This window comes from Syngnathus floridae, chromosome 16 (assembly GCF_059516105.1).
Source record: "Syngnathus floridae isolate MCC-2025c chromosome 16, RoL_Sflo_1.0, whole genome shotgun sequence".
Classification (NCBI taxonomy): Eukaryota; Metazoa; Chordata; class Actinopteri; order Syngnathiformes; family Syngnathidae; genus Syngnathus; species Syngnathus floridae.
In genome coordinates, this window is record NC_142428.1 from 371471 (window position 1) to 394614 (window position 23144).

General features: G+C 50.2%; 3 protein-coding genes across 8 annotated transcripts; 2 read left to right on the plus strand and 1 right to left on the minus strand.

Moving 5' to 3' along the window:
• Window position 1: 1 nt before the first annotated feature.
• tedc1 (tubulin epsilon and delta complex 1) lies at window positions 2–2770 on the plus strand. The gene is made up of 8 exons (XM_088399921.1): window positions 2–247; window positions 489–570; window positions 710–915; window positions 1177–1314; window positions 1504–1569; window positions 1700–1786; window positions 1870–2010; window positions 2235–2770. The coding sequence occupies exons 1-8, from the start codon at window positions 113–115 to the stop codon at window positions 2562–2564; spliced, it is 1185 nt and encodes a 394-aa protein (XP_088256047.1). The 5' UTR covers window positions 2–112; the 3' UTR covers window positions 2565–2770.
• rin3 (Ras and Rab interactor 3) lies at window positions 2767–10253 on the minus strand. 4 transcript variants are annotated; one of them, XM_088399916.1, is made up of 14 exons: window positions 10058–10253; window positions 8193–8682; window positions 7722–7833; window positions 7570–7642; window positions 7119–7210; window positions 5934–6771; window positions 5564–5738; window positions 5325–5496; window positions 5093–5214; window positions 4805–4991; window positions 4419–4616; window positions 4180–4346; window positions 3725–3839; window positions 2767–3644 (listed from the first exon to the last, which is right to left on the minus strand). In XM_088399916.1, exons 1-14 carry the CDS (start codon window positions 10090–10092, stop codon window positions 3382–3384), a joined length of 3039 nt encoding a protein of 1012 aa, XP_088256042.1. In that variant the 5' UTR covers window positions 10093–10253; the 3' UTR covers window positions 2767–3381. The 4 variants fall into 4 exon arrangements, with proteins under 4 accessions (XP_088256042.1, XP_088256041.1, XP_088256043.1 ...); XM_088399915.1 differs by having other exon boundaries at window positions 4419–4619; XM_088399917.1 differs by having other exon boundaries at window positions 4419–4550; window positions 10058–10250.
• On the plus strand, window positions 2911–21744 carry LOC148384761 (uncharacterized). 3 transcript variants are annotated; one of them, XM_088399914.1, is made up of 5 exons: window positions 2911–8702; window positions 13583–17189; window positions 17717–17819; window positions 18163–19008; window positions 19229–21744. In XM_088399914.1, the coding sequence occupies exons 2-5, from the start codon at window positions 13808–13810 to the stop codon at window positions 19770–19772; spliced, it is 4875 nt and encodes a 1624-aa protein (XP_088256040.1). In that variant the 5' UTR covers window positions 2911–8702; window positions 13583–13807; the 3' UTR covers window positions 19773–21744. The 3 variants fall into 3 exon arrangements, with proteins under 3 accessions (XP_088256040.1, XP_088256039.1, XP_088256038.1); XM_088399913.1 differs by lacking the exon at window positions 2911–8702 and adding an exon at window positions 8713–9520; XM_088399912.1 differs by lacking the exon at window positions 2911–8702 and adding an exon at window positions 11820–12469.
• The last annotated feature ends 1400 nt before the right edge of the window (window positions 21745–23144 follow it).

The following is a 23144-nucleotide window of genomic DNA, read 5'->3' on the forward strand; positions in this document are numbered from 1 at the left end:
GGGTAAACGTTTGAAAAGAGGAGGAAGTGACAACACACCGTCTCCATCGTCTTTTGCACCGCAATGCGCGAAGCATCAGTGGAATGCATCAAATGATTTGCTCCGTGTTGCAATGCGGCGTCATAAAGCGAGTGTGGAGGTAAAGGGGGTGATTGGAATTTTGTGTCATTTATTGACGGCCACAGGACTCCAATATGTCCCTTCGCCGGAGACCTTTAGACGGGCAAAGTTCGGCGAAGTCAATGTGGTAAGTAACCGGACACCACACCGAAGAAGAACTCTTGTCCCACGAGAGCCATCACCCACCCGCCTGTTTTCCAAAGCACCGCAACAGAAGAACTGATTGGCATTAGCATTACACTAGCTGGCGAGCGAGCAGTCTTATTCTTTTGTATGACATAGTGCATGCATCTATACTAGCAGGCGAGCGAGCAGTGTTTTTCCTTGGTATCACATAGCACATGCATTTGGGTCTCTTTGTTTTCCAGGAGGATCAAATCTGGCAGCTACTAGCCAATATCCTGCAGACAAGTACTCTGTCCACGGCTGGCTGCACACCGTTGAAAAATGGTGAGTTGCAGGATTTCCCTTAGTGAGTGTTGGGCATCAAGTCTCACAATCAAGTGGAAGAAACAGGACTAACCTTCTCCCGCAATCGGAATGTCGCCGATTAAGGTTTTCCTTCCTCCGTGACGTCTGTACTCTGTAGTCACCCCTGAGTGCAAGAGGCTGGTGAGCACAGGGCTGTGGACGAGTGGTTACTATGCCGCCTGGATGTACGGAAGCGAGGTGCGAGGAGTCTCCAGCCGGGAACTCCTCGTGGCACTCGGCTGGCTGCTTGCCGCTGGAACGCTGGAGAAACGTTTGAGCCGGCGAGTGCAACAGCTGGACAAGACACTTGTCCCTCCCGTACTTGTGAGTCTGGCCAGCACAGTCAGTCATCATTTGCACATGCCATTCAGTACTTGACAAACACGTTAAGCTTTACTGAATGAAATTCACCTTGAGTTTGAACCACTCCTGAGGAGCAAGTAGGCAGCGGCCTGCAAAATGAGCAGGCCCCCTTGAACCTTGCCACCTTTCAGGCTTCAAAGCGATCCAATTCCAATGTGAATAGCCCACGCATTCACTTGGTGACATTTCCTTCGTCGGTGCGCTTGTTTTTTGTGTTTTTAGATGAAACTCGAGCCCCCTCAGGAGCCCCTGGTCGAGTGCAACTCGGTGAGAAGACTTGAGTGGCTCACTGGTAGCCTGAGACACCAGGGGCGCATGCTGATGTCCATGCAGGATGAGCGAGCCTCCTTGTTACATGCTGTGAGGAAGTTGTCATCTCGCAGTTTAAATTGCACTTCTCCAAGAATAATGACCCGCAGTGCCACACCCAATTGCTGCTCACGTGAGCCGGAAGTCATTGACTTGAGATGCTGCAATCATCGTAACGTCAATCCAAATGCGCAGACTCGATACGACCGATAGACGCGCTCATGTTTTCATATATTTCAGGTTTTGTCCGCTAGCCAACCTTCTCGGTCATCTTCCCCGGGTCAAAGCTGCGCTGTGCTGCGTGAGGTGCGTTGCGTGCATGAATTACAACTCGGAGTGCAACATCATGTTAATTCTCGAACGTGTGAGCTACTCCTAAACAGAGCTGGTAGTCAACCCAATCGTACATACGCTATGTCGTTGTTTGTGTTTCTAGATGTGCACTGGTGTGCAGGAACTTTGTGACCTCCTTGAGTTGTACCTAAAGTGGAAGCAGGTGGAGAATGTTTTCTGGACCTGGATGGTGAGTTGGATCGACTGGAGCCCTGGTGGGAATAGCGCATACTCTCCAAAGCAAAGACACAAAGCGTGTCTGTGTCCATGTAGGACAGCGTCATGGATTACCACGAGAAAGACGCCGGCAGCGCCACTGAGATGCCTTCACGCACGAGGGCAGCAGCGGCCCACCCTGGACAACGGGCTGTGGAAAAAGTGGACCGCGTACTGCTGAAACTGAAAACAGTGCAGGTGCTCGATGACACGCGCGTTGTGATAGCATATACTACGTAACGCGCGACATTAGCGCCGCCGAGTGCTTCTCTACCACTGGCACGTTATTTTGTAATGGACAATTGATATAAGTGGATGGAATATACAAAAGCCAATTACAAAGATCAAAGCCATCCAATTACGAGACAAATTCCCATTTTGAAACTTTGTTCGACTTTGCTGTACTTTCTCCCGCCCAACAGAAAGTACAGAAGACGGAGACAGGGGACGTTAAGGACCCAAGTGGGAGACTTCAGAGTAGCACGGACACTTTGCCTCACACGGAGTGTTTGTCGCCAGTGTTTTGCGTCTCCCGAGCGTACCGCAGCAGATTCCAGGCTGGTAAAAGAGTCCCGCGTTTTCACGGTCCAGTTGAGCAAGCAGATGAGCTTCAAGTGAGTCAGGTCATAGGACTGCTTACTCAAACGGAGAGAAAGCTGCTGGAGGCGAGGAACGCACAGAGATTGGCCAAAAGGATGCAGCTCCAGGACATGATTGGCACATTGGACGAACTGGTGTTGATCCCGCCATAAACAGTTTTTCAACCAACTTCTTGACATTCCAAATGACATTGACCTGGCTTGGGTGCAGATGGCACTGGGGACGAGAAGCCAATGCAGTGATGGATGGATGGATAGATGGTAGATAGACTGCAAATCTGTACTTGTGTCACAATTGCAATCAAGTCTCTTATTATTGTTGAGAATCTCATCTGACATTGAAATCTCCAAAAAGTGAATTGTTCTCCTTTTTTCAATTGTTTATTGTCTTTTGGAGATGATCCCCAATCGCAGTGTCAGCCGGACGAAACATCAACGACGTGGACAAAACCACTAAGCTTGCATTGCAGCCTTTTACGAAAAGGAGTTCCAGACCCCATCTCTAGATCATTTCTCACCTACTACTACTCCTCCTATCTTTGAGTATTGCACGGACAGGGGGCTGGCTGGCTGGCTGGCTGGCTGGCTGGCTGGCTGGCTGGCTGGCCGGCCAACTGGCTGGCTGGCTGGCCGGCCGGCTGGCTGGCTGGCTGACAGAAGACAAACATCCATCTTTGACCAAATCATTTGCAAGTTTTGTCATTTGGAATGCTTGCTTGGGCATGGACTTGAATAATGAGCCAGCGGCGGCAAACTTCCGTACGGCTTTCCCTTTCGAGGGCCTTTTGTCTGCAATGGCCAAACCGTAGCGAATTCAAAATGAAGACTCGTTCATAACTTATGTGATTCCTAAAAGAGCGGCGGGAATGGATCATGACAGACAAAATGGTTCCAGGCAGCTGGTGGAAGCAAATGTTCCATCTTTCACCACCCACCAACAGAAGCTGCCGCTGCGGCGCTATTGAAGCAATTACCAGCTAATCAGACAACCGTCTTCTTCTGAATTTTCCGCATCTGAAATGTTTTGGAGCGCGCTTTGCGGCGGTCTCGGAGGCGGGACGGCGGGGCAGGTGCGCCCGACCCAGGCCTGCTGGACTGGTGAGCGATAGTCCACGGGGTGATAGAGGAAGCAATATGCTCCCGGTTGACATTTGTTCTTCACACTCAGTGCCAAGTCTGTAGGTGCCAGGGGCCGACGAAGGCCGTCCTCGTAGATGCTGAGGATGTGGGAATCTGGAAGGATTTAGCCCGACCGTTACGCTCGAGCATAGTAACATGAAGAGCTGCTCTACGTATGGACGTTATGTATGTACCTCGATCGAAACGTGCGGCACATTGTTCCGTCAGCTCTAGGATTGTGGTGGTGGGAAGGATGCCAAACGTTTTGGGGTTACTTCCAATGTCAGGACAGCACACGGTCAAGAATTCCTGCACAAAGGAGACAACGTGTGGAATGAGTCTAGCCGTCGAGCTGCTCTGTCCACTCGGCAAGACGCTGACGTTAATCTGGTTGAATAACGACGCGTTTGACTCGAGCTGTTGTTATGACCACAGCGAAGTTTGAGGCCGCAAGCTCTGGCCCAAACCAACAGAAGCGCGGACCAATGTCACCTACTCTTCTCTCTGACATGTCGCAGTTGTCTTTGGGAGAGAGGCAGGTTCAGGCTGGCCGGCAGGCTGGCCGGCAGGCTGGCTGGCCGGCTGGCAGGCAGGCAGGCAGCCAGGGTATAGCCTAAAGTGGTGCTTGAGAAGCTAAGAGCAGGTATACCTGAACACATCTTTGTTCCAAACATTCCTGGTTGAGTGTGCGTCGTCTCTCCCAGCGCTGGATGGAGTCCTGAATCTCCCTACTCAACTGACGCGGTGCTGACTTGTGCTGGTCAAAAGTCTTAATGTGCTCCAGAGCGCCGTACGTGGTGGTCAAATAGTAGGAGCCTAGGAATAAACACGTCGAAATGATCATCACGGAGGGAGCGAATAGTTTGTGAAAGAGAACAGATGCTGCACCTTCTCCTATTGTTAGCGTGGGGTCCATCAACTCCATCATGTATTCCACGTCCAGCACTAAATCGGACAGATTAGATCTCGCCAGGACATAGATCATTACAGGCAGGAAGTCATCAGCTCCGTGGGCCCGCCCTGTCAAATCATGCGGTCGGTCGGTCGCTCGCTCAGCACGTTCCTTTATTTCATGACGTGCGCTTCCTGCTAGTGCAATATGATGATGATGATGATGATACCTGCACTACCTTGATACTCAAAGAATACGACAGCAAAATAAGGAAGGCGTGGAATCATAGGCTCAACAAAGAAAAGAAATTCTTTGTGTTCCGCCAGACAATGCCTCGTATACTGATAAGAATGTGTAGGTCCATTTTGAAGCCCTTACTTACCTGGAGAGCTGACAGACATGGAGTCGTAGATGATTTTACAGGCCTTCAGCAGTAACTCAATCTTCTTTGGAGGAGAGTATTCAAGATGCAGATTACTGAGTTTGACGCTAATCTTCTCCATCGCCGGGGCCTCTGGGACGGCAGTGGTGACTCCCAAAGCTGTGGTGGTACTGCCCAGAACTGCAGACTGATACACGCACAATTGCACGGACGACCTTAGTGGCGGCGGCGCCAGCAGCAGCAGCAGCAGCAGAGCGTGTCACTTGTGTCACTCGTATGTTGGCGTGCCTGGTTGTGTGCCAGCTGCTTAAGACTGCCATTGTCGGTGTGCAGCTTCTTCAGACTGCCGTAAACGGGCTCCTTCAGTGGCTTCAGTACACTCTTACATAGAGCCGCTTCCACGATGCTCTCTGCGGGGTCACAAATCAGCCTTTTCATCGTTTCTTCATATCGTGGATGGAAAAAACAAAAGAAAACAAAACAAAAAGCCGCCACTACTACATACATACGTATGGCATACCCAGCTTGTCTTGTGAATATTGGTGCTGCGGCTCCATCATGGCCTGCAGTTCGGTACTTTGCAGCAGGTAACTCTTCAACTGAGTCATCATCTGCCTGATCTCTTGCAAGAGCTCAGTGGAGGTGGAGTGCTTGGACATGGTCTCGAGGGTGAACGCTCGGTGGTCTTTCACCTGAAGGTGAAACGGCAACTCGTTTCAGTTTGGGCAATGTCATTCCATCTGAAGCTCGAGCGTTTACCAGGTTGCCAAAATAGCTGAGCGGGTCTCGAGCCAGCTCCACGATGCGTTGCGAGAGGCGACGGTCGTGACTGATGAGGCCGGTAATAACAGTAGACAGGCGGGAACGAGCTTTGCCCAACATGACGGTGGTTGGTGTCCGCGTCATTTTGCTGCCACCATTTTCTGACAGCTTACTAAAAAAAAAAAACGGGGGGTACGCCAAAGTTAGTCCATGCACTCATCTGCAACATTTCTAATGTGTCATGTCAACAAGGGAACAATTGATGTGCAGAAAGAAAATGCAAATCATTTCTCAGCTTTCCTCTCACTTTGCAGGTCCTTTTCAAAAGTTCACAAATGATACACATGCTGATTTGGAGTTGACCTACTTGTGGTTTTGATCTTGCTCCTGGTGTGTCTCTCCTCCTCCTCCTCCTCCTCCTCCTCCGCCTCCTTCTTCTTCAGTGCTGCTGTTAGAGCAGGAATCGCCGTCTGCTCCGAGCACAGCGCCCCCTTGAGGCGAGTACAGTGACACGTCCGGCCTCTGCGGGCCTACTTTTGTGGCACTACTGTCAGGCGAGGGCGCTTTCTTCCTTGGCTGAGGTACGGGTCGAGCGGGTCTCTTGGCTAAAATGTCCCGTTTGTCCTCTTCTTTGTCCTGGCTTTCTCCACCTGGCGTGTTTGACACTCCTCCGCCCTGGGCCACGGCGCCCGTTTTCTCTTCCTCGCGTCGTCCTTTTGGGCCCTTGTCGCCAGCATCCGTGCTATTCCCGGAGGAAGCGCGGCGCAGAGGAGCAGGACGCAGGGAGGGGACGGGAGGTCTTGATGGAGGAGGTGATGTCAGCGCTGTCTTCCTGTCTTCTTTGTCCCCCGCCCCCAGCCTTTCAGCTGCAAAAGAAAAGCTTTTTTCCGTGGAGAAGAGCAGGCCCATCCCGGAGCCCGATCCCGCTGCTCCCAGACTGGGGGGCCTGGGAGGAGGCCGCTTGAATTTGGTGTCCTGGTTTGAGGTGGTCTTAACCGGACTCTTGACCTCTGGCTTTTCCTTCTGATTGGATTCTCCATTGAGCAAGTAGGAGATGATGCTTTTCGGGGTGTCGATCAGTATTTCTTTTGGCTGCTTGCTTGGTGTCTCTGCCAGAGTGATGGGGTTGATGTACAAACGAAGCGTGTTGGGATCCAGAAGATTCTGCTTTGTTGTCTTCTGGTTCATATCTGATGTCCAAAAGTCTGCAATCCATAGAATGACAAATGTGTCATAGCTAGGATGTTGGTATCATTGCAAGACTGCACAACGAATCCTCCCCAAAATAGAAGAGGCAAAGGTGATATGGCTGATTGTCAGATTTAGAAATGCTTTGTCTTCTTAAGCTACCGTTCTTTTAGTCAGCCGGGGAAGATGATTTGACCTGTTTTGGCAACTTCCTGTCCAAGAGGCAAGAAATCGAATATTCGTGTTTGAAGAAGAAAGTGTTAGCGGATCTGTTCCAATTCAAGACCTGCTCGGTTGACGTGATTCGATCCCAAGTCTATCTCTCCATCTCCCCCAAATGTATACAACACGATGGGACACATACCTGCACCCATAGCAGAGATGATCTCCAGCTCCTCTTTCTCCGTTGCCATTGAAATGCCTTGCGGGAGTCGGAGTGGTGCAGCCAGGATGTCCCTGATTGGATTCAACATCTTATGTCAAGTCAAGTAACGGGTGCGTGGCGTGGCGCATGTTGCCTTTTCCACAAATGCCTCTTCCTTTCTTCTCCTTCCAATACAGCAGTAGGAGCTCTTATCTGAATTGCCAGCGTGTGGCAGCAAACAAGGAGATGATGCTATAATGGCTGACTTCTAGGTGAAAGTGTGCCAAATACCAGCTTTGTTCACCAATTCAACTCAATTGTGTCTATAGCAGCTCACGATCGTTGAGTCTGTGTGTCTGTCTGTGTGTGTGTGTGTGTGTGTGTGTGTGTGTGTGTGTGTGTGTGTGTGTGTGTGCGTGTGTGTGCGTGTGCGTGCGCATGCGTGCGTCACCTGCTGACACAGTAGAAGGAGACGAGTTTGTAGATGTCATCAAAGAGCAGAGCCGAACCATCTAAGTGAAGAACTGCGGAAGAACAATCACAGTGCGCTTGTGTCAGCGCTACGTTCTCGGCGGGGCTGGAGCGATATTAAGGAGCACCTACACGTCTTGTGCTGTTTGACCTCCAGGTCGCGGATGGGCACGACTTCCTGCTCATCGGGCAGGCGCACCGACAGCGTCATACATTGCTCCTCTGAGCTCTGAACCAGAAAGACCTGCAAGTACCCCACAGATAGATGTTAAAGAATGCAATGGACGGATGGAAGCAAGAAAGGAAGGCCAGTTGGAGAAACTTGATTTGGATTCCGACCGAGTCAAATTTAGCCTTGGCTTATTTGTCTCCTTGGGACACTTGCTATGTTCAGTCAATTTTAGAGTTGGCTTGAAGCTTCTTGCGTTTGTTTCCAAAGGTGACCTCGCTCCACCTCCACCCATACCAGCAGCACCTGCCAGACCACAAGTGGTGCCGACTAAGCGAAGCCTTTTCTGTTGCCGCTCCTTCCCTCCCTCCCTCCTTGTCAGGCAAGCCCCATTTCTGCCTATCTTCAAAATGTGTGTGAGAGTGTCTCCTCACCCCTGCAGCCTCCTCTTGCAGGATCCTGCTGATTTGTTCTTGGCTCAGTCCTTTGGTAAGCCACACAGATGTGCTCCCCACCAAGAGATCTATAAGGCTCAGCGTTGGCGAGACTGGTAAGAATTCAGGGGGAGAAGGCAGGGCCGAGGGGAAGGAGGCTGACGCCGCCTGGGCTGAGGCTGGGGCTGGGGCTGAGGGAAGAGGAGCTAAGCAGGGAGCACGCTCAGCTTTGATGGAACTCTCCAGGAGAAGCAAAGGAGACACGGTGTGTGGGGTCGGCGACAGAGGCGGTGGGAGAGATGGAACGGGCGGGGCGGCGGCGGCGGCGGCGGCTTTACACATCAAGGTGGGCGGAGGGAGAGGAGGTCGGGAAGGGATTTGGGACGACTTGACGGCGGGAGCGGGAGGCCTGGGCCGACACGGCTTGGAGCAAGTGTTGTGTGCTGCTGCTGCTGCTGCTGCTGCTGCTGCTGTCAGAGTGGGAGTTTGCCTGTCAAGGACAAACACAAGGTTAGACAGTCCGTGCTGACAACTTCAAATCCCTTTTTGATAACAGTATGCTTTCCTGTCGAGCAAAAGGGGTGAGCAATGCAGACACTTTTATGCTTCAAGTTCCCTCTCCAAATGACAGGAACACGAAACGCACCGGTTTGTTACGCGGTGCGTCCCAAAATGGCCATCTTAACAACAACAATCTTTCTTCTTCTTCATAAGAGTAGCAGAAAGATCAGCCGATCACGTGACTCCCCAATGACTCCCTATGACTCTATTGGAGCTCTACTTAGCCCTTCGATTTGAACCATGTCAGTGTTGGTATTAAATGTACTAGCTATCATGTCTGACTGAGTCGGTCGGTCGGGCAAAGGGACAATAAATGTACGTAGTGTAACAAGGCCCATCATTGTCAATACAACGATTCGTTCGATTTGCGACGCTCACTATCTAACAAGTCGAAACGATTCCTGACAGGCACGTAGTAACAGAGCAAAGCCAATGAAAGTCTTTTTGCAGCAATTGCTATTCGCAAGAGCGTTGTGCGCACTCGCCGCCGATTCGCGGCACCTTCACCCATCTGCACGCAAAGCCAGTGAAAATGTCACGTTGTCTCTGCTATTTTCTCCTCAGCTGTGTGTGAGAGAGAACATGCAAGTTGGACGCAACGCCCTAGCTCTGCCCCGGCCGGGTAGTCATGGCAATGAAATTCTTTTGGCCTCGTGCAGCGCGGGCTGGATGAGGGAGGTTTGCCTAAGACACAACAGCTACTCAGAACATGGACAACTATTTCAAGCGCTATCGATGGAGCTTCAGTGTGCTGTCATTCATTGTTGGTAGGAAACTTCTCACTGAAAAAAACATGGCAACTCTTTTGAAAAATGAAAGTGCATCGATGACGTCTCGCTTAGTGATATGCAGCTCTCAGCATTTTTCAACGCACGCACGCACGCACGCACGCAGTAAGAATGATGTTCATATTTCCAACAGTGAAGCCTTTGAATTTTCAAACGGGCCACTTGCAGTTGTGTTTTTTTCATAATAGCGCACGCTCCCAGCAAAGTTGTTGTTGGCATGTGGCAGACAGGCTTGCATATTTTCTCAGCAAATCAAGTTCAGCATAAAGTGGCCAGCGCCTACTTACGACATACTAACCCGAGCGATGTCAGGCAAACCAGATTCAAATGAAACAAGAGGAATCTCTAAGCGTTGACCTATTTATTAGAGAGCGAGCGAGCGAGTGAGCCACATCTGTTTTTCCAACTGTGGCTTGTTGACTTCCACCCCCGACTAGTCCTTCCTTCCCTTCCTTCCCTTCCCTTCGTCCACTTGTGCTCGATTTGTCCGAAAAGGCTCAGTGGTTCCAAACTCACCCTGTTTCCTGAGAATCAACGCTGGCTTCCATCATAACTTCTCAAAGGGACTGTTGGAGTGTACTCAGTCACTTTCCTTCTCCTTTTGTGTTTGCTCTCAGCTTTACCCAAATCCCGCCTTCTCTCTGCCTGGTTCTTCCCCCTGTTTAGTCAAGCAGGACTGAATCAGGGGAAAATATCTCGATGTGGCAGCTTTGGCCTCAACTTCCTGAGCTGTAAGACAGGAAGGGGCTGACAACTGTGGTCAACTTTCCTCTGCACTCTTGTCTTTTTCATTAATGACGTATATCATCTTTAATACTAGTGCTTTAGTTTCTCCTCTCATTGCGCTAAATCAAAGGCATGGTCTCACACGTTCACGCACAAGCACTAGCTATGTATGTATGTACATATATATATATATATGTGTGTATATAGTACATATATATTGGTTGTCCAGGCTCTACCTTGTCTCCTCCCTCCCTCCCTCCCTCCCTCCCTCCTTCCTTCCTTCCTTTAAAGGCTTCCAGATGGCTCCAAGCTTACACAGTGGAATGTAAAACTTCATGTTTCTGTCTCGCCTCAACAAATGTGACGCACCCTAATCATTTCCAATTACGTTGCTTCCTTTCTTAACTGGTTATAACCAATTGCTTGTCGTTCTGGACTACTGCTTCCGCTGCTCTGATGATCTCCAAGAGGTTCTGAGAAACACTGGTTGTTCTGAGAAACACTGGTTATTCGAGACGAGCTTTGCAAGCATAACTAAAAGTGATGCAAGTGAAATACACAAGCAGGCTGGCTACTTTTGTGTACTGCTATTGCAGCCAGTGCGGTCAAGCTACACTTGCATGTCAAGTGAGCATGTTGACTGTGCAGCTGCTTCCTGTGTAAACAGCAGCGCATGACTCATGCATGCTCACATTCTGGCTGTGTGATTTCCACCAACAGCTAACGGCCGCTGGGTGGAGCAAAGAGCAAGAATAATGCACTCATTTAGTAGAATCCAAATATTTGGAAATACATGATTTTTTTTTGGGGGGGGGGATAGTTTATGATGGGAAAAGTACTTTTGTTCATCTGCGTTCAGTGTGAGCTGCTAAAATGTTCATTCTATGTATATAAGGTGAGCGCTGGCTGAAGTGACTAGTCAGTGGAAGTCCCCATAACGTTGATTTCCTGAAGGAGACTTGATTTTTGAGTTCCGCAACCGGAACCCCAAGACCAATGGTGGAAACTGATCTACTATGTTCGCAAAACTTGGCCAATACAGACCCCCCCCCCTAATTTGCCACATTGCACTTTGATGATAAATGTCATGGTTGAAAGATGACATTTGTCATGGTTCATCATCAGTAATCCAAAGATGCAATGTCATACTCTATATTGCTACCAGTAGCACTTGGCTTAGGATGCTAAAATGAAGTGTCTGACAAATGCCTCAGTGTTCCTGTGGTGATTCATGAAATCATGGAGTGATAGTTTATCCTTCAAATCAAGCTCATGTTGCTCGGATGCAGCCGTTGCCATGTGGATCTTGTTGCTGCCGCTGCCGCCGCCGCTGCTGCCTGTACTAACTACCTAACTACCGCCGCCTCCACAGTGATGCATGTTGCATTAATGTTGAGGTGAAGAGTGGGCGGTAGAGGCCAAGCCAAGAGAGAGAGAGAGGGGGGGGGGCTATGCAAGAGGGATGGAGACAAGTGCACGAGACTGTTAGATAGATAGATAGATAGATAGATAGATAGGTAGGTAGGTAGGTAGGTAGGTAGGTAGGTAGGTAGGTAGGTAGGTAGGTAGGTAGGTAGGTAGGTAGGTAGGTAGGTAGGTAGGTAGGTAGGTAGGTAGGTCGGTCGGTAGGTCGGTAGGTCGGTAGGTAGGTCGGTCCATCGACTGATCCATTGATAGATTGATGGTTACTTCCATTCCAATATGCATGGTGTTTTCCCCAATGGTACCCCGCTATCAGGTCAATCTAAATCTGAAAGCGTATTGGAAAATAAAACACAGAAGATAGTACAGTAGAATCGATAAATCACAGATTAATAATTGAATGAGAAGTGCAATATTATTATGAAGGGTGAAACATTAAAAAAGGCAAGAGAGAAAGAGAGGAAAAGTTGCTCTAACCCTGGCGCTGTAAATGGGAGAGAGACAGAGCGAGAGAGAGAGAAGAGAGAGAGAGAGAGAGAGAGAGAGAGAGAGAAGGGCACAGGAGGAGGAGGCTTTGCGTTGGTGTGTTGGTTGGCAGAGAGTGTGCTTGTCAAAAAAAACCTTCCTCTGACAGAAGGCATGATTCACAGTAGAGAGAGAGAGAGAGCAGGAGAGGAGAAGAATACAAGCTACTGAAAGAGAAAAGCACCGATCAAGATGTGAAAGGCATCAATAAGAGGCACGGCACGGCACGGCACGGCACGGCACAGATGCAATCTGGTAAGGAAAAACAATTGCGCATGCATAAAGGGCAATGCATTCACAGAACGGGCTGGAAGAACAAGAGAGATTCTGACCGCGTTGCTAAGGGTTTCCGTGGTCCAGAGGAAATAGAGCCAGTGGCAGGAGCACTGATGAAATAGGGATGCCGAGATGCAGGGGGGACAGAAACACAATGATGCAGTGAATTTTTGGGAAATGGAAAAAGATTTGATGGAGGTGAATTTATTTGTGTACAGTGCCTGTTAGATATATATATATAGAATTATATATGAGGATATACATCAATTTCTGCGTTTATATATATATATATATATATATTTTTTTTTTTGTTCTTTGTATTTTCTTTTCCGCCCTGCTACGTTTATCTTTGCGAGGGAGCCTATCCCAGCTGACTTCAGGCAGTAAGCGAGGGACACCCAGAAGTGGTCGCCAGCCAATCAATCGCAGGGCACAGAGGAAGGCCAAAGCTCAGATTGGACCCCACGACCTATTGAGGAATGTTTTGGCTTGAAATTCGTCTTTCATTCCCCAATGCATTTCAGTGGGCGTCAATTACTGGTGAATTTGGGTGTTGGCGGGCCAGCCGGGTCCGGGTCCACGTCCCGTCCCGTCCCGTCCCGTCCCGCTCTGTCAAACGTGCTGCTGCTCCACAGCATACAACACCTGCTCAATGCCTTTCTTACACGAAGCAAAGTGCCTTGTCATGCCACTTTATCTTTCTTGTACTATGTCTGTCATTTTGTTGAGAAATCGAAACATAAGGTACTCGTGTGTGATACTGAGGTGACTTCACTGAGTTGAATGGGAAGAGAAAAGGAGTTACATTGGAGTCGCCCGATTCAATATGGCTACCTGGCTGATGTGCGTGGAGGGAGGCAGAAGCCACTCCAAGCTGGACAAGAAACGATAGCTCCGTTTGAATGTCATTGATGGTGGTCTTTTGTGTGTGTGTGTGTGTGTGTGTGTGTGTGTGTGTGTGTGTGTGTGTGTGTGTGTTTTTTTCCCCTTGCTGTTTGGCCAATATCTGAAGGTGTGATTGGTTGCCCACAATAAGAGTCCAACAAAGACGTTGACATGGTGAGCAGCGTCATCTTTGTTTGTTTTCCACAGATGGATGACTCAAGTCAGCAAATAGTGCAAGAATGAGGAGAAGCTTTGACTGGCTCCACCATGCCCTGTGCCTGCCTTTCTAACAATTTGGCGGATTAAGACGCAACCGGCGACTCTCCACATTCGTTCTTCAGATCTCGTGGAAGAAAAGACTTCACAATTGACGCTTCAAACTTCCCCCGTGTCTCCCGTCCACCCTTCCCACCGTCGAGCTTCCAACAAAACATGGGCAAACCACTTAGCCGCCCAGGCTGCTTCAGGAAGAGCTCTTGTTGCCTGGAGAAACATGCCGTTTTGGAAAGAGAAGTGAGAGGTGGAGACGTGATGACGGAAGGGGGATACGGCGACGGCTACGTGCCTCAACGCTCCATATACGATACCATGTGCATCAATCAACAAATTGACAGCCACCACCACCACCACCATCACCACCATCAGCAGCAGCAGCAGCAGCACCACCACCACCAGCAGCAGCAGCAGCAGCACCGTCGTGATGCCGGAGGCGAAGGGAGCTTCAGCTACTCTGCCAGCGGCTCCCTTAGGGTTAGCAGATCCCAAGCCGAAATGTTTGAGCCTCAGCCTTGCGCTCTAACTCCAAACCCCTCGTTTGTTCGCCGCCTCGACGAACGAGCCATCTACGATTCCCTGAAACTGGGAGTCCATGATCCCGACGCCGGCGGTGGCTGTCCTTCGCCCGGACATTTCAACAACCGCTCGGTTTCTCCGGCCGTGTCCACCTTCTCAGCGCCGGCGGTGTCGTCGTCGTCGTCGTCCAAAAGGCACCACCATCACTATCACCCTCATCACGCGGACAGTAGCAAAAGTAGAGACGGTCGTCACTCCTGGAAAGTTGTCACACCTCAGCAACACCTGGAATGTTTGGACGTCACTCCAAATGACGTGATGGCCCACGGTGGGGGATGTTTGAACCCAGCACACTATCCTCACCCCGGGGGGCCGTCCTCCTCGCTGGCGTCCCCTCTTATCTCCCCCTTCTCTGGCTCACCGCTCTCATCTGGCTATCGTACGCCAGTCTTCTTCTCGCCTGCCAAAGCTCGCCCGAGTCAATCTCAAAGTCTACGCTGCTCGCCTCCTCACGTGATACAACCCAGGCACTATTCGCAAAGCCAGAGCCTGAGGATGTCGCCGCCCCACGAACTTCGCCGTTCGCCCTACCGAGCCCCGTTGGTCCAACTGTCTGCTCATGACCTTGAGCAGGACCTGAGGGAGCAGGGTGGGTGGGGCTGTGGCGAGCGAGAGCGGGAGTGGGAAAGGGAGAGGGAGAGGGAGATGGAGAGAGGCTGGGCTCAGCGAGAGTGGGAAAGGGAGAGGGAAAGAGGGAGACTGGAGAGAGAGAGAGCAAGAGAAAGGGAGAGGAAGGAAACCACGTTTGGGACCTTTGGCTATGCTCGGCCGCTTCCTCTGCGCTCCGACAGAGACTCTGTCTTTTTGGAACCTGAGCAGGTCTTGGACACGACCCCTCTTCTACTTCCCCAGCCTTCGCCTTCGCCCTCGCCGAGCGGCGCGCCAAGGATGGGCACCGGCGCAGTGGGTCGAAATAGAGCCGGTTCCAAAGTCGGCTCGGATACGGGTTCGAAAAGCGACAGTGTGAGCTCAGGCTTTGTTGAAAGCAAGCCTACTTGTGGCCTAAGGTTAGTCTCTGGAGGTGGGAGCGTGGCTGAGGCGGACATCATGACTGGGATAGTACATGGCAAAAATCGAGTCGGAAGCTGGAGCAAATATCAGAACGGAGCCAAAGCTAGTCTGAAGAATGGCTCTGAGAAAAGAATGGGCTCGCAGGTGAGAACCAGAGCAGGAGGGAGGGATTTGGAAGGAAAAGTGCAATCTGGAGCACAAGTGGAGCCCATTGTGGCAAAAGCTGTCAACAGAGAGGGACAAAGGAGCGCGACGAAACTCGGACGGGGCGTCACTCAACCCGAGCCCATTGCTGAGACCCGACCATCCGCGTCGCAGCGCGGCGATAGCGCAGATGCTGGAACTGGATATGATTTGCGAATGAAGGCGGCTCTTGAAACGGGACCTGAGGAAGAAAGTCCCAGGCCTGTGGAGAAAGCACCGCAAGACCAAACCAGCAACGTTGAGCACTTGAGCTCAGACCCAGCCGCAGTATTCGAAACTAACTCGGAAAAAGACGTCATGACCGTGTCTTCACAGGAGCAGCAGGCGCCGCTTGAGGTGGGACCCACTATGGATATCGAGAAGAAACGTAACACTGACACCGGCAATCAAGAAAATGGCCACAGCAACATCCATCATACCCAGGTCGACCAAGGGCTTGTGGATAAAAGCCAAAATGCCGCTCCAGAGCAAACACTTGCCGATACGGGCACAAATATAGCCAGCCGTGTTGGAAAAGGATCCAAGAGCCACAAGTCCAAATCCTCAAAGTCCGGTTCCAGGTCCCGACCCGGTACGGCCACAGGGTTGAGACCCGGGGCGCTCAGCCCACGACTCAGGAAAGATCTCGCCGATCTGGAATCGACAGGCCCCGCCGAAGGCATCGAGTCCACCTGGCCTCGTCGGATCATGGTGAGGAAGAGGACCGTTCGGCAAGGTGGAGCCGTCCATAATCTTCCCATCCTTCCGCCGCTTCCGTCAGTCATCTCGGCCTTAGAAAAGCGCCGGCCGCATTCCCATCTCCATTTCCGTCCGGGCCACCACTCGGAGAACCCGCTTTTGACCGATGTGAGCATTTTTCCGGGCCGCTGCTCACTAAAAGAGCCCCCCCATCAAGAACAAGTTCAAGGAGCCAATCTAGTGGGCAGAGCATCCCTGAAAGAGCAGAACCTGGAGCACTGGAGAGTCTACAGAGACCTAGAAGATCCCAGAAGATGTATAACCCGGGAGAAACAAGGCCATCTGACAGAGAATAGATATGTGAACGAGGGAAAAGATCCCATTGGGGAAAGTGACCACAGCGCTCATAAAATGAAAGAAACACAAGTCAAGGCAAAGACCGCGGTTGCAAAACAAATGGCGGAAGAAGTCGAACGAGAGCAGATCCAAATCATCAAATCCCAAGAAAAAGTTCAAGAGAGTGGAAGAAAAGATGAAAGGCATGATGAACTCATCTTTGACAAGATGGAAGAGAAAAGTGTTGAGGGTAGGCAGTTGCAGACGTTGGAGGTGGTGGCGGCGGCACCGGCACTGGCACCGGCACTGGCACCGGCGGCGGCACTGGCGGCACCGGCGCCACATGTCACCAATGAAGAAGGAGGATCCTTCGGGGAGGAGCACCAGACCACAGAGAGTTGGGATTCAGTGCTCCAGATGGTCAACACTATATGGGACGATGGCGCAGGAGGCGATAGCGATTCTTTCTCGGGTTCCCTTCAACGCTGGCCTCTCCTTCGGCCCCCGCTCGGCTTCGGAGGCTCCCACCCTCCGTCCTCGGCAGCCTCGGAGCTTAGCTTGTCGGAATTAGAGAAGCGAGCCCGAGAGCTGGATTCTGACTTGGAGCACCTGGATCTGTCTCGGAGCCATTCGGACGGCCAGGATGTATACCGAGCGTCGTCGCCGGATTCTCACGAGGAGATGTACCGAACCCATCCAAGGCCTCAGAGAGAGAAAGGATCCGTCTTGACGGGTAGGCACAATCTGATTTTTGAAGAGTAACGCAAACTATTTGCAATTCTGAGATTGATTAGGGGAGTCGATCTGAAACTCCAGCGCAAAGGAATAGATTAGGGGAGTCGATCTGAAACTCCAGCGCAAAGGAATAAAAACGGAATCATGTAGCACTGGAAGTCGTTGGAAGTAGGTGGCAGGAACAGGCTTAGTATTTCCCCAAAGACTGTCTTTTTATACTAGAGAGTGCCAGGAATAAGTGATAACCCATTGGCCTTATCATTACCTACTATATCGTCTCTCGGTGTCCACGACAAGAGACGTATAATTGAATGGACTGTAAATGGGGGTGAAACGTGTCAATGGTTCCTAGTAATCTCCCGACTATCTTTGGAGCGTTCGTAATGTCACTTCCATAGCGCGCAATATATACACGTATGTTTCATCAGTATGGGGATGCCACACAAGTGTTAGAAATGTCCATGACAACTGCTCGTGACACCAGTGGAATAAACGACAAGCAAAGCAAATGTGTCTGTTTTCTAGGATTGGGAAGCAAGTGTCAGGTCCGTCTGGAATTCACTTCCATGCAAGACACCGTGGGCTGGTCATTCAAATCTCCTGCTGGGACGTCCACGGTGGCCACAAGGTTAGTCTCAGTGTCAAACGTGCGCTTCTATTGATTCAACCCTTTAATAGTTCACACCGGACTAAGCTGCTGACTTTCTTGTTGTTTTTCTTTCGACATTTGACCTACAAAGAATAAACAGCATATTGGCATGTAAGGCCGTCATGCTAACCAGGCGGCACAGAATAGCACGGCACAGAATAGCACGGCACGGCACGGCACACCACAGCACGGCACGGCACGGCACGGCAGGGCACACCACGGCACACCACGGCACACCACGGCACACCACGGCACACCGCGGCACAGCACACCACAGCACAGCACATTGAATGGCTTAGCAACGGTGCAATCTTTCTTGCAGCCCCAATAAAGAGGACAGCTCTCCAGACTCCAACCTAACGCTGGAATCGGACTCCAGCGGCGTCTTTCTGTCATTATCCAATCAGAGTCAGGAAGGGGCTGGCTCTGACAGCGACCAGCCAATGAGTGGCTCTGACCTCGGCAGCAGCAATACATCCCTGGAGAAGGACGGCGACGATGGCGCTTTAAAGGAATGGGGCAGGGAGGAGAGCGCCGAACTCCAATGGTGCTATCCCTCGCTGCTCAGCACCACCTCTCGCGAAGACGTCCCACAAAACGTCTGCGGAGACCGTGAAGTGAGAGGCAAAGATGGCCAGGAAACAGGAAGAGCATCTCCCACTCATGAGTCCACACCGGGCCCCGTTGAGTGTGAAGCCATGCGGCCGAGAAGACAAGTCACCCTCGTGCCAGAGGAGCCCCTTCTTCCGCCGTCTCCCTTGAAACATCCCATTGATCCTTATCGCAAGGCAATTCGAAGCTCGGGCCTGGACAGTGGTGACATTGATCCCTTTGCCCAAGCCGATAGCTTTGTTTACCTTGCCGTGTCAGAAAAAGATGGCCCCCGCCGAGACCTCTCCAACCTGGTCACGGATTACTCGGCTGGAGACTTTGAGACAGAGAGCGTGCGCGTGCAACACTTTGAGCGCAGCAGGAAAAGCCACTTGGAGCAGTCCGCCGCGGAGCCGGGTGCCAGGCCGCCGCCGCCAGCTCACCTGCCGGCTCACCTGCCCCCCCCCCATAAAGCAGAAGAAGGAGATTTCTTATGTACTGACAGCTTTGTATACCTGGCTGCCCCAGCTTGCCTCCTCTTAGGCCCCGAAGGATCAACGTCATACAGTGGCGGCAGGTAGTGTGGCATGTTTTCTTGCTCTCCACTTGCTGGATCATTTGGGTGGCAAATGCTCAAGAGCTCCGGATTGATTTGATTGGGATAGTTTTTGTTTTCCCATGCAAGCCTTCCATTTTGAGCGTATTGGCTGGCCATGTTCTAAAGCCGCGCTAGCTGCAAAGTCTGCAAAATGTGTCGGACAATTGCACATTTGCAAACGCGTCTCTTCTTTTTCCAGGGAGTCCGACTCCGAAAGTTCTGGCTCCGAGCCCGTCGACGAGTCCGTATTGGGTTGCGCTTCGGTGGCCGGCGACAGCGACTGGGACTCGGACTTGTCCGACTCGGGTCCCAGTCGGCCATCCAGAGCTGCCGGCGGCGCTAAATCCGCCGGGGCGGCCCGACACAAAAGACCGCCGGCGCCGGCAGCGGCTGAACCGCGTTGGGACTCGTTTGAAGAAACGACAGAACCTGAGACGCCAGATGAGCCCTCGGTTGAACAAGAGCAAAAGGCCAAAGCAAAGAGGCTTCCCGTGGGATCGGCAGACGACGGCGCCTCGGCCGAGCGCTCGTGCGCCACCAAAAAGGTGACCTGGCAGTTCAAGCCGGCCCAGAGGTCAGTGTGCACTGGAAGTCGGAAAGAGAAGGAAAAGGACACGGTGTCGTTTTCATCATCATCAGAGGGCAGGGGAAGTGAACCTGGCGGGCACCGGCCTGCCGCTTCTTCGTCATCATCTTTCACCTCATCCCCGTCCTCCTCCTCCTCCTCCTCCTCTTCTGGTTGAACAATGAAGAAGAACTTTCTCAATGGCTTGAACAATCAAAGCCTGTTTTTGCTCTGGCTTTTAATCTTGCAGCTAGCTTTTGCCATTGCCTTCTTACGTACGTCCTTGCTGCAGAAAGATGCTAACCACGTGCATACAGTCGGCTCATCGATTTGAATCAAAAGACGCAGCCAGCCGGCCGGCCAGCCAGCCGGCCAGCCAGCCAGCCAGCCAGCCAGCCAGCCAGCCAGCCAGCCAGCCAGCCGGCCAGCCAGCCAGCCAGGGAAAGTTCAGACTGTCAGAAAGGCATCATTTAAAAGCTACACGGTTGGTTGGCTAATTGCACACAATATGATCTTGTTGAATGTACAATGCAGACACAATGACGAGAACAGCAAAGTGTAGTATTGTGTTGATGGTGGTTGTTCACTTGGAAAAGGTACATACGTATGTGAGAGCTGGAAGCCAAAAATCTCAAAATATTTTCATTTTTCGCTAACTCATGGATGAATTGAACCAACAAACCTTTAAGAATTGTCAAGCAAACGTGTACAGTTGATTTGATAAATATTGCAGCGTAGTATTTAACTGCGTGTGTGCGTGTGTGCGTGTGTGTGTGTGTGTGTGTGTGTGTGTGTGTGTGTGTGTGTGTGTGTGTGTGTGTGTGTGTGTGTGTGTGTGTGTGTGTGTGTGTGTGTGTGTGTGTGTGTGTGTGTGTGTGTGTGTGTGTGTGTGTGTGTGTGTTGTGTGTGTGGGACCAATCTATTTTCAAGTCTATTTACAAAGTATGCGATGTACATGCACGGATGGAAGCATCCCATCTTATTGGAGGCATTTATTGACATTTATTTGAAACTTGAAAATGTGAATGTATTGATCATTGAGCAATATGCTTACAAACCCATGCTATGTGAAAAACGAGTGATTGGTGTACTTGACTGTAGTTTATGATACGTTTCATTTTCTGCCGATGACTTTTTAGATAGCATTCCTTTCAGTCGAGCTATTATTCAAAGAGCGGTGGCTGTCCATGACTGACTCATCCCAAGTCAGATGGCACAGTTGAGTCTTTCTCTAAGCTATAAATAAGGATTATTCTCTGTTTTGTTTTTTTTGCCACTTTTGTTGGTGCAAATAATTACAAGTACATTTGAACATCGATGTGTTATTATCTTGCTGGAAATCCTTTGATTGTTTTTCCAATTTCAACAATATTATGAATCCGCTTTATTTTGTGCCATTTAAAGAACACAGTGAATGTATCTACTGTTTGATAAAATAGTTTCTAGTTTTGAAATCATTTTGATTTTGAAGAAATTTCCACATCCATTTTCAAATGTTGACCACCTGAGTTGACAATTAACGCTCAAATGGAAACGGAAAGCCCTAACCTCCAGAGTCGTTTGCCAAAACGGACGAGTTGCGAGGTAAAGGGGCCGCGCCGTTTGTCCCAGAAACAGACAACCATTACACGAAGGGACGAAAAAACGCTTCTGTTTGTCCTCAGTCCGTCCTTGTTTTTTTTTCTTTTTTTGAACTTGTCCCTTGTTCTTGGTCCGCAATTAACCAATATATGGGATCGCTTTAAATGGCACAACAAAATATCAATTCAAAAAAGATCAACGGAAAAAGAAAAAAAAAGCTTCATGAATTGTTTGTAGTTAAGATTGGCATTGAGGAACATCAAGTCAGCTTTGAGTAGCTGATCCGCTTTGTGTCCTGTTTTGAAGAAGATTCTCTGCCGTTGCTAACAATGTGCATCAGCAACAAAAGTTCCATTCGCGACACTGGCAGCGTTCTCTTCTCTTCTCTTCTCTTCTCTTCTCTTCTCTTCTCTTCTCTTCTCTTCTCTTCTCTTCTCTTCTCTTCTCTTCTCTTCTCTTCTAACCCTAACCGCCTCCCCCTTGCAGTAAGGCAGGCAGGCAGGCAGGCAGGCAGGCAGGCGCTACATTTTGCCTTTGTATTGTCAATAAAGTTGGAAAAAAGCAATCCATGCAGATGCTATGTCCTGATTTTCTTGACCATTCCTGACCTTGTTGCATTTGCGCTCGCTCTCTTATTGCTGTATAGGCATACATTTGCCCGAGATGGGGGCATCCATATTCCACCCCAGCCACCTCTCGTCCTGAACGATAAGGTCAGGAAGGTCCATTTCGCTCTCTCTCTCTCTTTCTCTCTCTCTGATAGCCCGTGGCACCATCTGTTTGAGATGCAATGTACATATGTCTGAATGGGGCCCAGTGTCAGTAATGTAGGTCTGGCCATCTATTTCAAGCGGATTAATTAGAGCATTTGCCGGAGCGTGAGACTACCTGATGAATAGTTAATTCATGTGCCAGTTCTTCAGGCACCGAGGGGATGACTGGACCAGATCACAGCCTTTTGCTATAGGACAAACAGGATCATAGAAATGACGTCTTCAAGATAAGAGAAGAGCTGAGCGAGCTGGGGTCAAAGGTTGAATCAGTAGTACATTCCTCCTTTCCAAAGGGATGAGTTCTTAATTGGGGGGTAGGCTAGCAGCATTTGATATCCTTGAAGGCTGAGGTTGTCACAATTTGAAGCAATCTGCTCCAAAGTGTCTCTTTGCCAGAGCAAGTAAGAAGCAAACCGGTGTTTGAGTCGTCGGCTTCAGTCTGCCGTGTTGCTTTGCTTTGCTTTGCTTTGCTTTGCCTTGCTTTGCTTTGCCTTGCTTTGTTTTGCTTTGCTTTGCTTTGCTCTGTCTGCAGTGACCACGAAAGAAACGCAGCGAGTGATTGCAATTCAGCCTTGGAACGAGTGCCGTAGCCATTTATGTAACGCGTGAAGCCCATCGCTATTACAGCTCCCTTCTTTGCTCCCAACAATTTCCTTCATATTGCCGTGTAGTTGTGGGCGCGCTCGTGTGTATGAGTGTGTGTGGGTGGCTTGGTGGGTGCTTGCAAGCCTTTTTTTTTTTTTTCTTCTTGATTGTCCATGTGAATGTTTTCTACGTGGGTGCTAGTGGTTTGAATATCTGCAGAATCTAACACAAAGACTCACACGTACACGCGTGATTCAAGGTCGCCTCAATCTTTTGATAAATACTGCTGCTGCGGGGCTATTTTTCTTGTTTGTTTTAATCGTCATCAGCAGTTAGGATGAATATTTACCACGTCCCGGCATGTACTTATGGCACATACAGACAGCTTCTTTGAATTCAGCAACAAGCAAAGACTGCACAAACATATTGCTTGCAATGAAAACAAATCTTACAATTGCATTTACAGTCCAATATCAAAAGAGAGAATGTGCATATGACGTATGAGATTGACGTGAGTGAAGTGAGAAAGTGGAAGAGGGTACCGGGAAGAGGTGATGATATAACAGCCTCCCAAATATCATGGTAAAAGAGCTATTTTAAACCTGGGCTGC